Source organism: Phodopus roborovskii, unplaced genomic scaffold (genome assembly GCF_943737965.1).
Source record: "Phodopus roborovskii unplaced genomic scaffold, PHOROB, whole genome shotgun sequence".
In the NCBI taxonomy this organism is placed as follows: domain Eukaryota; kingdom Metazoa; phylum Chordata; class Mammalia; order Rodentia; family Cricetidae; genus Phodopus; species Phodopus roborovskii.
Genome location: NW_026126481.1, coordinates 2,459,435 through 2,472,342, shown reverse-complemented (window position 1 = coordinate 2,472,342; position 12,908 = coordinate 2,459,435). Strand labels below are relative to the sequence as shown.

Below are 12,908 nucleotides of genomic sequence, written 5' to 3'. Positions count from 1 at the left end.
TACATTCAAATAGACCACTTCGCTTTATTTTATTCTGGGAACAATAAGCATTACCTCCCTTCCCAAACTGACCCTTTGCAGCTCAACTAACATGGCACTCAAACTCCCTGTGCGCTTTTGTGTGGGTGTGGCTTCCCATCTCTGATCCAGTGTCCTGTATAATGTTATTCCCCTTAAGGTAAGTGTAACCATTTCTCTGTCATCATTTTATCTACCTCTACCTGCTCATCTCCCCAGTTCAACCAAGTACTCAGCAAAATGCAGAAGCATCATGAAAGAAACTATTCGAATATTTCTATTCTCTTTCTATGGATAAAAAAGATTTATTCATTAATGGTGGCAAAGGGCTGTACCAACAGCTGTGGGAAAAGAAATATCTTACAGACAATAGTATATGATTTCCATGGAAATACCTAAGCAAAAGCATTTTCCCCCAAAGAAAAGCAGGCTAAAGACACACATTCATTATCTTTGCCATATTGCAAAATTAGGCTAAAACTAACATCAAGAAAGACTTAGTTGGGGAAAAGAAGATGCAAGAGAGCGCGCCTCCAGAAACTGAAAGTTACAAAGAGCATGGTCCTCATAAGCAACCAGGCTTGAGTAAGCAAGTTAATAGTACAGTGTTAGGCTCATGATTGTGAAAGTCGAATTCCATGGCATACACAGTACAAGGAAGAGGTGGGAACAAGGAAGAGAACTCAAGGGGCAAGGCCAGACAATCACTGAGTTGTCAGGGCTCTCTATTGTTGAAGAATAGCCATGTCAGCAAAGATGCTTGTGAATTACACCATCTGTTTATGGTTTGGCAGGGGATAATTCTTCATCAGCCCCTCCCTTTCTCCAGGGTCAAATGAAGGAGGCATTCCAGCCTGCAAAACCAACTTCATTTTCAACTCTACAAACAAAGGAGTGTACCTTGGATTTGTAGGGCTGGGCAGTCCTAAAGAACTGGGAATGCAGTGTGCTTTCTGAAGACTCATGTCTACTTCCCAAGGAATGTCTCTGGTGAAGAGGGTGCTGGGAAAGGCTCTGAGAAAAGCTGCTCACACTCTGATGTATGTTGTCATTTTGTTTTATAAAGAAAACAAAAGGGAGAGAAATTTTAGAAAGATTATAGCAACAACCACATATCCTTTCCAGACAATAATGAAAGCTAAATATGTGTCCCTTCAAATACCCAGCACTTCTGTCCCTCATCCAAGATGAATAATTAATTACTCTGGAGATCACTCTCAGTCTCTTTCTGGTGAACACTATTATTTCCTGACATTTTAGAGAACATACTCTTTTGTTCCTTATTGCTCACCTAAATTCCTTTCCTATGTGGAAATTCCTTTATAATCAATGGATGTTCTAACCTCGGAACAAGTTCAAAGCAGGCAATAAAACGTTATAGTTTTGATAAGAAAAAGTTTCCATTCACAAAGAACTTTAAAGTTTAGGTGAAGTTAGAAAGTTCTGGAATTTTTCCAGGACCATATGATATCTCTACTGCAGTGGCATCAAATGAAGTGTCAGCAAGGAGAAACACAAATATCTGGAGGCTGACATAAGAGCCTAGGAGCAAACCCCAGGTTTTGAAAACTCTACTCTCCTTCAGTTTGTGTTCTATGGATTAAAAAAAAATGAACATGGAAAAATGAAGACTGCTGAGTGACAATAACTAAGTTAGTTTCATCATTATTATAATAAAGAATTAATAATATCAACATGATAGTAATCATGAGTATTGTTATTAAGTTACTCAAAGCTTGCTCTGTAATAAGGACATGGAGGGGCTTTGGTATTCTCACAAGTTTGTGAACAGGACATTAATAGGCCCAATTCATAGATGGGAGAGTGGGAACACACATTATGTTTCATATACCAAGTAAAGAGACAAATGGGATTTGATGTCAAACCACTCTGACGTCAGACTAAGCACTGTAGTCTGGCTACTGTCTAAGCTGAAACACCATCACCTACACTCAGGAAAAAGCAGTCTGTGAAATGGGACATGTCATACTAATGGGCTGTTTCCAGAAGGAGCAGGATTGGAGCCTCCTAGTAAGCTGCAAGCCAGCTGCACCAAGGCCACACAATGACCCTGTCCTCACCACCACACTGAAGTGTCACTCCTTTCAAAGGCAGTAGCTGATTCTGGGTGTCTTGTGGCCTCAGAAAGCTCAGCAGAGATTATGTCCTAGGTGAGATGTGGCTTTCCATATTGTGCATGCTTTTTGTGGAGGTTGTATTGCTCACTTCCTAAACTTACATTGGGTTATCATTTCTCCCAATTCTTTATAAAGATCGCAAGCAGCTGGATTTTCCAGATTCTTTATGGAATCTCCTCCAGGCCATGTTCCAGTCTCATCCCTGTCCACCCATGGCAAAGGTCTCAGTGTCATTGCAGAACCCTGCCCTGAGGTCTGACCATTTGTTCTTCTCTGTTTCCATTTTCCTCTCTACATCAGTACCCAGTGTTTCTTTCCTGGTATTTGTATCTCTAAGAACTAATCTCCTTCCTCTAACTATGGGTCAATGATGGCAACACTCCCTTTATAATTTTGGTCTTCCAAAACTACAACAGAAAATATATTCTCATCCGTAAAACCCTCTCTCTTTTTAAGCTCACTCTATTTTCATTTTCATCTTCCAAGTATAATCCTCACATACTTAGCAAAAAAAATGCAGTAGAGGTCACTGTTAGTTTATAGAAATAAATCTATTAAGAGTTTGACCTTTGACATCTCTGTTTTCAAAAGGAAGAAAAGAAGCAGCTTTTCTCTAACCAGATTCATCACATACCACTTCTATGTCCACAGAGTACAACATCCTGCTTTGTATTGTGGGTAATTTACTCATCAATCTGTTTCTTCAAAGAGGTTTTTTTTTATATCTATCCCATGCCAGTACACAAATCCTTTGTCTACATACAACAGGTGACCTGTCCTCAGATGAGAGGCGCATCACCAAATCTACTACCCCTGGGACTCAGTTGGGCATTTTTCTAAAACCAAACTTTGCAATTCTCCTTCCTTGCACTGGAGTACTTTTCAATGATGTTACCTTGTGCTGCTTTCTGTAGAGGTTGTTGTAGAGAACTCTGAAACTTTTCCTAGTGTAGCTGCTTCGATAGGCTCCACCAATAAGGTACTCTATTACCAGTCCAATATCGATGAGCGTTATTCTGTAGCTTGAGAGAAGGGTATGCTACAACAGAGAGCAAGGAGTCACAGCTTTGTTCTTCTATATCTCTTTTTCTATGCTCTCAAAAGGCAACACACTTAACTTATCCATCCCTTTCTCTGAAGTATATTGTGACTAAAATTTAGGGAATGATTTAGGCAAGTCATTTTTGCTATAGCTCAAATCAATATAACTTAAGTCTATATCAGCTTAGACAATTTTGCTTACTGTCAATTTGCCAAGTAAATATCTTTCTTTTATCTGACTCTCCAAATGAGTCAACAGGAGCATAAAGTCCATACACTACACAGTGAGATGCCAAGCTTCAAATAATGAGAGAATTCTTAAAATATTCCCTGGGTGGCCTTTTACCACAGTGACAAATAAAAGACCTTTACATTTTCAAGAACACTGTGAGAAAAACATGACCAAGGATGCTGACCCATCCTAACTCCCTGCAACAGGGCTCAGACACACAAAAGCATGCTTGCATCTCTTAAGTTGCCACTGGTACTCAAAACAATGATAACAGGAAACATCAAAAATCAACACTAGACATCCCCAAAAGACCTGTGCTACTGATGTCCTCACTGGCTGTGTGATAGGTAGAATCCATTACTTTTTTTCTTCATTTATTTTGGTTGTTTCTTTTGAGGCAGAGTCTAATACGTAGCCCAGGCTGCCCTTAAACCTGAATACTCATGTCTCAACCTCCTGGATGCTAGAATTATAAGCCTGGACCCCGCAATCTGGCCTGTTTGTTCTGTTTTTGTCTATTTGTTTGTGTGGTGCTGACAACTGTCTCAAGGTCTTCCAGAGAGCACTGTGTTACTGAACGTCATCCTTCTGATGTGTGGTTTTCATAACTAATGTCACTTGGCTGATGGACCAAACTTTAAAAACAGAAACAAAGTGGGAGAACCTAGAAGAGTAAAATTTGGTGATTAAAGAGTAAGTAATTCCCAACAAAATCCAAACCTACATTTTATAAATTTTCATTCAATTATCTCAAATCTAAGGTAATAGGCAAAGAGTATTTTCAACTTTCATACTTTGGTTACCTGTTTTACATCTTGGACAAGGTGACGTAAAAACGTATTAGTTGGTCCTTGTTTCTGTGATTTAAAAAAGAAGAAGAAAAAGAATAACTTCCTTTAACTATTGTGTGCTGGAGGTGCCTTGTTTCAGAATTACACAGGTATTTCAAATTATATAGGCAACCTGGAACACTGGAAATCTTCTTCAGCATCTTTCGTAATGAGACTTAAGCTACTTAATTTTAAAGAGGGAGTTTCTCCAGGAGATGCCATGTACATTCAAAGTAGTTTCCAAAGCATGTATATATAGAGAGACAGTAAGAATGTTAGTTTTATGTAGTAAGAAGCACAAAATTTAAGCATTTATGACTGTCCTTTATGATAAGTAAATTCCATCAAATCTCTGCACACAAGTGCATTCTATCGATTGGAACTTTGTTGAATCCTCAACAATGTTCAGCTTCCTGGGGTTCAAGGGAGTCTTCATGATAATGGGAAATGAAGGATAGTACATATCCTAAGTAGCCAACAGTGTGAAGATGCGTGTGCTAAAAAGAAGCTGAAAGTGCTTCAAATTCTAGAAAGAGAACACCGTTAAGTAACTGGAGCAATGATGAAGACAAAACTTTAATGATGCTTGAAGAGAGGACAGTACTGAAAGGAACATGAAGGAAAATTCAAGAAGATGCCTGCCATGAACAATGGACATTTTCACAATGGATAAGCAGGTCTCACAGGTCAAACTTGGTCATCAGCCTTGGCCACAAGTGCCTTTACTCAATGAGCCACCTCACTGGCCCAAGAGCATCATATTAACTATTAGTGGCTTTAGGTCAAGATACACCAAATAACTGAATAAAATTGTTCTTATTCACACTGTTGTCTTCATCTTAAGATAAAAATGATTCCATGGTAAGGGTGTGACTTAAATTGGAAAGTAAGTCTACATTCTGAAAGCTATGTTGACACATGAGCATTCAAGGAGAGAGACAAACCTGAAGCTAACTAGCAAACAAATCTTGAGCAAGATGACATGATACTCACTGTATTATAGAGATCTTCCAGCCGGGGGATAGTGAGGAAACGATGGAGGTTCACTCCATTCTCTATCAAGAGTTTCACAAAATCCACCCGATCCATCACTAATGCATCTAACATTGCTTGTTCTAGAGCACCGGGCTTCAGGAGGTACAAATAAGGAAGAAGTATGAAGATAATTAACATGAGTGAAATAAGAATCACAAGTAACACTACATACATACCATCATTATAAAGTACAATTTTCTTAAGAAACCAGGGCCTAAGTGAAAACATAATCAAGAATGATTCATGTTCTTGTGTGAGAAAACTAAACACTATAACAACCTCAAAGTTCCCCCAAACTGATGGTGAGTCATAAAGGTACTTCTAATGAAAATACAAGAGTTTCTGGGTTTGTTTTTAATTTGAGGATGGAGGGAAATATTTACTCATTCATTTGACTGATGGATCTTTTTAAATTTTGGTTTTAATTGGTTTTGGTACCATCATTCTGCCATTTAAACTTTGCATGCATAAGTGTCATGTTGGACATACTTATCTAATTTTCCCCTACCAAAAAAAATCCACAAAACTACATCAGAAGAATTTATTTAAACAAATCAATTCATAAGTGCGGGAGGTGTGGAGGAGGAATGAGGACAGCAGTGTAGAATGTGAAAGGTTGGTCAAGTGGTAGTTGGCTCCAGTCCACCCAAAGCCAAACAATTTTAGTGAAAAGTATCAAGATCACAGAGATTGATGCCATATAACAGAGAGGCCACAGTGAAGTCAATGTACACGTGCTAAGTCTAATGTTAGGACTAAGAAGTCATTGTCCCCACTTGACCTTTTACTATGAGCAGTAACGCTTACACCTCCCAGCTGGTACAGACTTTTCTGGCATTGTCATCAATGCAAGAGAAGACACGAGTGTGTTGACACTGAGAAGAGTCCCCCAGCAAATGTCATCAGATGACTTTTGCTGAAGTTCAAACCCTTGAGTAGAAAAAAAAAAAAAATTCAACACAAATGGATTAAAAATCTTGGAGGAACAAAATAATTCAGGAGGAAAGCCTCCAAAAGGCTATTATTAATAGTTTCAGGCAGATAAGAGCTATTCCAGGTACCACTGAACACAGAGGAAAGAAATCCATTCAGCAAACAGATGTGTTCCTGGGAATTGGCAGACTAACCCTCTGCTACCAGTAAAGCAAGGTTTCAGTGAGGCTGAGAAGTTGAGAAACCCTACCAAACACAAATACAAGAAAAGCAAGGGAAACAATTATCAGCAACAGAGTAAACACTCAGGAAACAGGAGTCTAAAAAGAAAGAACAGAGAAAACAAAGGGGATAGGATGGAACTGTGAGTTCAAGTTTGAAATTATGTACATAATGAATCTTTACACCTGGGCCGTTTTGAATGAGAATAGCCCAGATAGAGTCATCTATCTGAATGCTCTCACTGATGGAACAATTTGGGAATGATTAGGAGGCGTGGCCTTGTTGGAGAAGATGAGGTTTCAAAAGACTTGCACTACTTCCGGGGTGCCTCTCTGCCTTGTGCTTCTGGTTTTCACATGCCAGATTTCAGCTATTGCTGCCACCAGAGCTCCACTCCACCATCATGAACTCTGACCCTCTGAAACCATGAGCCCAATTAAATGTTTTCTTTTATAAGTTGCCTTGGTCGTGATGTTTTATCATAGCAATAAAAAAGTAAGACAAGACCTAACACACACCATTGTGAAAGCTCAGGACCTTGGAGAAAGAAAATATTTTAAAAACTCCAGGGAAGAAGAAAAGACATGGTCACAAGGACCTAAAGATGGAATGGTGTTCATTTGTCAATACCAATGCTAGACAGTCAAAATTATGATGGGGAAGAAAAATGTAGTTCTAGGTTAAGCAGGATGGCTCATCAGGTAAAAACATCTGTCCTGAAAGCATAGCAACCTGAGAGGGAGCCATAGAACCTATATTAAGTTGTAAGGAAAGAATTGACCCCACAAAGCTGTCTTCCAGTCTCCACTTGCATACATGGCATGTGTGCCCCCAGCCCCCACCACATATTAATGACAACAACAGCAACAAAATAATGGTAACAAAACTTTAAAAAAATATTTCTAATCATGAATTAAAATACAGCCATATATCAGGTCCTCTGAATATTTAGCTCCCATGTCCTTTCTTAGGAAGTTACTAATTCTTGCCATCATTACAGAAGAGGAAAACTAGAAAAGGAGTCTTGAGTCACAGGAAACATAGCAGAGGGGCAAGAAGATCCCACACTAGTGAGGGAGATCCCAGAATGGCATCCAAGCTCCAAAACCTAAGGGAACCTCCAACAACACAGAGTGAGTCTCAAAGGTCAGAAAGACCAAGAAGTTCCTAAGACTGATGAGCTGGAAAAGATCTGTGTGACCTAATTTAGAATATAGAAAGTTACAAATAGAACAGTCAAAAGTGTCAAATGTAGAAGGCTCATTGCAGTAGAGAATCATTTTCATAATCTTGTAACTTTATTTGATGTTTTAAACCATGTGCATGTGTTAATTCGAATGAAATACGACTGAGATATAGTCACAACTTAAACTTTTAGTGAACTATTAATGATGATTATTACCATTACAATATTGAATATATTTTTCTATTTTTTCACTGATTTCTGTCATTGATAGCAGAGGATAGGAACATGTGGCATGATTACAGTAGAAATGAGACCAAACCAAAGGAGACAAGCTGCTCATGTCAGCAAAAGGCTGTCAGCTTAAGATTTGGTGATTGTCCATTAGTCGCGGGCACAGTTTCAAACAGCATTCTTCTTAGGCACAAGCACCCTGGTCTTGTACTTGGTGAACTAAGAATAAATGTCATGTCCTCATCTTGCACAAACTTCATGGCCTCTTTACAGGGATGAAGAACTTTCAGTGTTTGAGTTGAAGAAAATGCAAAAGCAGAAGAAACACAGACCCACTCCAGCTAGCAGTGGTCAAGCTAACCCTTTCTAGTCTTTAAACAAAACATTTTTCAAATGATCAACGTGCCTCCATGCAGAGAAGAGCGTGATTCAAGAAGGGGCGGCAAAGGGTCAGATGATTTGAAGATAAAGATACCAAATCCTATCTCACTTTAGTCATCTATCAGATAACTGTAAGTTCCCAAGCAGAGCCAGCTTGGGAGTGTCTGGAAAGTACCCTAGACAATTGTGATCATAGCTCACACATCAGAAGTGTGGCCTGATATAGACTGAGATTCATTCTGGTGGGATACTGGCCTCTGAGATGACAAGGCATTCTGAGGACAACTTGTGGGATGAGGCTTTTCCTTGGTGATAATTACTCTCTTCATCTTTGCTTGTCTTTTATTTGTATGGTCATTTTAGAACACACTAGGTTTTATCTTGGTTTAGTCACAAGGAGCTCCTGCAGACACCTCAACCTTGTGATCTAATCTGGTACTTTACAGCAAAGCTTATGACAGAGTGTAAGGAAGGACTGAGCAGAGGCAGAGGAAAACACACTGCATCTTCACTGTGTTCAGAAGTTAAGAGCTCACAGTCTTCTTGTGGTAGTCTCTACATGTTCCACTATAAATGTCACATTTTAATGAAAACTAAACAAAACACTAAGATAATATTTAAGTTCTAAACAATAAAAAACAAAATCAAACTCATTCAAAATAAATTTAAAATCTTTCTGTCCATTCTTTAAGTATTTTGACTTCTTATTTCATCTCCCATGAAACCAGGGAAATTTTGTTTTCAGGGAGGCAAACCAAAGAAGAGACATACCTTTGCTTCCCTGGGTGCCTAGCCATCAGAATGGTGCCCATGTCTCCTCCAATTTCCTCTTTTCAACCCCTAACAAATCAGTATGCAAAATACTTTTTTCAAACAACCTCATTTTCATCCTACCTTCCAATGTTGTCCATAAATTAGGACATGTTTCTTGGCAATGTCCATTCTGTCCCAAGCCATTGACAGATTTAATTGTTCTGATATTGATAAGTTTGTGCCTAGGGAGAAATAAAGGAATAATCAAATATTCTATTCAAAAATATCTAGGTGAAAACACAGAATCCTCTCGAACGTAAGAACCAGAAGTGGGGAGGAATCGTGAATCTGGTGGGTCACTCACCCTTCAGCAAAGCCGTGAGGATTGCCAAATCAAGGTCTTGGTGCTCCTCAGACTCAGCATCAAATATGGTAATCTGTGGTGGGTGAAAAATCAGAAAGTCACAGGGTTTAGAAACTACCCCAGAGATATCTTCAAATGGTGACAATAAGATGAACATTTCAGCTTCTGAAGGAAATATTCCTGATTATGTAAATTAAAAACTGTTCCAAATAAGGTGAGGGACTTGGAAAGAAAATACACTTTAAAAATCTCACAAGTAATGGAGTTTACTATGTACCATTCTCGGACAAAGAGCCCCATTGTCAAACTCCCACTGCAAATCAACTCACCCCTCCTTTGGAAGGGAAAACCGTGAAAGCCCTCTGCAACCCTCTGTTCACTTAAACTTCAAAACCAAGACCTTTGCCTCATAATGTGAGGGTACACCTCAAATGTTCATCATAAACTCAGTAAGCCGATGGCCCTGGATGGTACAATGATCTGCAGTCTTCATAACATCAAAGTGCTCAGTGTTTCCTAGTGTGTGGCTGACTTTTAAAACTCAGCATATAATGTGTTAGATAGCATTGTGACACTTTTTAACGGAGTATGACGTTTTGTGGTTTTTGTTTCCCCTATGTCCCTATCCCTTGCTACTCTTGTGTCTCCCTGCCCCCCCCAACAGATTCTTTTCCTCCTTGATGTCCCATGTATCCTTTGGCTCACCCCCACATGCCCCTACCCTTCTTCATCGTCTGGTGTTACCCTTTGTTGGTCTCCTCTAGAATTTCAGATTTTGCCCACATTTATATCTGTTTATACACATACTACACCTTTCCAAATGAAAACATATTTCCTGTAATACAGGAAGCTAAACTAATAGAAAAAGCCAGGAATGGCAAGAGCTAGTCCCAAGTAAGACTCTAACTAGACCACCTCAGGAACATATCTTAAAGCCACTGAATGTGAGTTACATGTCCACAAAATAAATAAGAATCTAGGGAAATGACCAAGGTCCCTTTTGCCTAACATGACAACTGTGTACACCAAAATAAATAAATAAATAAATAAATCAGCCTCCACCACCAGCTGCACAGAGCCCGATGGCTGTGATGTGAGCACTGCAATTTTCTTCCTTTGCCTTTTTTCATCTTTCGATCGCTGCTCAGTAATTATACGACTTAATGACAGAAAGAAGCAAGCAGTACAGCAATCCCTTTCATGTGGCCTTTTCTTCTAATTATGCAAAGCATGGCAGGGTAGCACCTCTGATCTCAGATCAGGCCTGCCATTGCTTAACTGGATGACTGGACAAATCATTTAAATTGTCTAGCCTTCAGCTGCATAATTTCCAAAATGGAAATGAGTCATCTTGAACTCATTCTTAGGGTTATTTCAGATGAAAGACAGTCAAAAGCACATGGCCACTTATAAACATGGTTTTGGTCACTGAGGATGCCGAAGGGTTTTTCATGTGGGTTCTTAAACCTGTTCTATTGGTTTTGTAAGGTATGCTTTAGTACCAACATAATCCCTTCATGACTTCACTAAGCTTCCCGGTTCTGGAGAGATCACTGTAAATGGCAACTTATCTGCATATTTACTCAAGTTTTCTATTTCATATCATCTAAGTAGTCATCAATAAAAACTTTGGAAACAGTTCCCTAAAACACAAACAGTTTTCCTGAGTCTACATTATACTCATAGCCCTTTTTTGTTTGTTTGTTTGTTCGTTTGTTTGTTGCTTTGATTTGCTTGATGCAGAGTCTCACTGTGTAGCTATGGCTAGCCTGGAACTCACCATGCAAACTAGGCTGGCCTTGAACTCACAAAGATCAACTGCCTGGGCCTGTACCTGTGCCTGTGTCCGTGCCCCTACCCCTGCCCCTGCCCCTGACTCCTGGGTGCTGGAGTTAAAGGTGTATGCCACTACACTCTGCTGAACTGTGTTTCCTATTGCAGGGTTTAATCTCGAATTTGTCCTTGTCCATTGCACACATGTGGACCTGCTGCGGGTCTCACTCACAATGCTGTGATGTGGTCATGTAACAGCAGACTTAAGTCCACTGCACTCCTGGAGCTGCCCTTTCAACCTTTGCAAGTGTTTATGTTTGGTAACTTCTGTGTAATACTGCTTTTCTAAGTACTTTGTCCCAGAGAGACTCTGAAATGTAGAACATGAAGGGTAAGTGTAGAGGTAGAGCAGTATGAATCCAAGTTTACACAACTGAAGGGTCAAATTTTGCAGTGATGTCCATCAAAGTTCAAAATAGCTATTCTGTGCACTTTTTTAAAATGTAAAAATAAATTTTGAGTTCTGGAAGGTGGCATTTTTTTTAAGTCATCAACTCATCATACTCACAGAGTCCTTGTGTGCCATGCACTCCATTAGCGTTTGGAACAGGTGCTTCGACTGCCTAAGGCTGAAGTTGAACATGCTCTGAATCAAACAGAAGATCTCTTCTTTCACCTGAGGGCGCAGTATCCTGGTAGAGAAATAAATGGGCATAACTTGAAGCAACCCAGAGAAGAGACCAGGCCAGTAGCAATGGTGTGAGTAGGGTACTCCGTGTGGGTACTGAGAAGGCTGTCCTGAAGAGAGCCCATGATCAAGAAGCAAATGCATAGCAGGGGGAGAGGGGATGCAGAGAAGGATGAATTTTAATGTGAAGAGTTTCATCTACCAGGTCCCCTGAAACAATGCATCCTTAAGCTGATGGGGTTCCAGAAGGCAGTGAGTTTTCACAGTCTGGGCAAAATATTCTCAAATGGTCCAACCCCCCTAAAATGGTAGGCCCGGCTAAGACAAGAACAACTCTCCCGGTTACAGGTTGGGGATCTGATGCACAAGTCCAGTCACTGAAAGAGGAGTGACTGTCTAAGCATGTGGCTTGTATGGTCCATGAAAATGCACAGCTTGAATGTCCAAAGGGGAAGAATGAAGAGTCACCAAGTTTTCAAACTGGAGTTGTCAACAACTCACCCTCCATCCTCCAAATGTTTGTAGGTGAAGGCCAAGAGATCGGCAGCTCTGCCTGTGCCCTCACACACCACCACAGGCTCCTTGTTCTTGACAGTCTCCCATACTGTGAGGATGACATTGGGGCCTCCTTCCACCACCAGGCCCACCACGGGCACACCTTGTCTTGAGCCTGTTTCAGGTCACAAGTAGCACACTGTCACAAAGCTGTCCTGTCTTGGTCAGCCAGCCATCTTGATTTCTACATTTAAATCCTTCAACTACTACCTTTACCTTCCTGCTTGATCAAATCCAAACCAATCAGAAACTTGGACTTGAGAGAAAATGTAGCCCAAATATGGGGTGGGGGCATCTCTAAGCTTTTGCCAGGTAAAAGATCAGTAAAAGCTTTCAGTCACTTACAAGGGGTGGGGGGAGCTTAAAACTTGTTAACATTTCATGTTTGAAAATTCTAAAGAATTTAAAAGTAAGCAGATCTATACAATAGATACCAGTGTCCCCATCACTCATTAAAAACAGCCAGGCTTTGTCAGTTGAATAAACTTTTAATGATGGGAAGGGAAAGCTTCAATGTCTTTTGTATTT

At 40.0% G+C, this 12,908-nt stretch overlaps 1 protein-coding gene across 2 annotated transcripts in view; it reads right to left on the bottom strand.

Annotated features, from left to right (window-relative positions):
• Trpm6 (transient receptor potential cation channel subfamily M member 6) overlaps positions 1–12,908 on the bottom strand; it is a 128,938-nt gene that overhangs the window by 73,084 nt on the left and 42,946 nt on the right. For both annotated transcript variants that reach the window (XM_051194068.1, XM_051194070.1), the window contains exons 8-15: positions 12,327–12,495; positions 11,706–11,829; positions 9,365–9,437; positions 9,142–9,242; positions 5,253–5,387; positions 4,233–4,286; positions 3,052–3,195; positions 919–1,053 (exon numbers count right to left, since the gene is read on the bottom strand). In XM_051194068.1, coding sequence (XP_051050025.1) covers positions 919–1,053; positions 3,052–3,195; positions 4,233–4,286; positions 5,253–5,387; positions 9,142–9,242; positions 9,365–9,437; positions 11,706–11,829; positions 12,327–12,495 — 935 coding nt within the window. The remainder of the gene's footprint in view (positions 1–918; positions 1,054–3,051; positions 3,196–4,232; positions 4,287–5,252; positions 5,388–9,141; positions 9,243–9,364; positions 9,438–11,705; positions 11,830–12,326; positions 12,496–12,908) is intronic.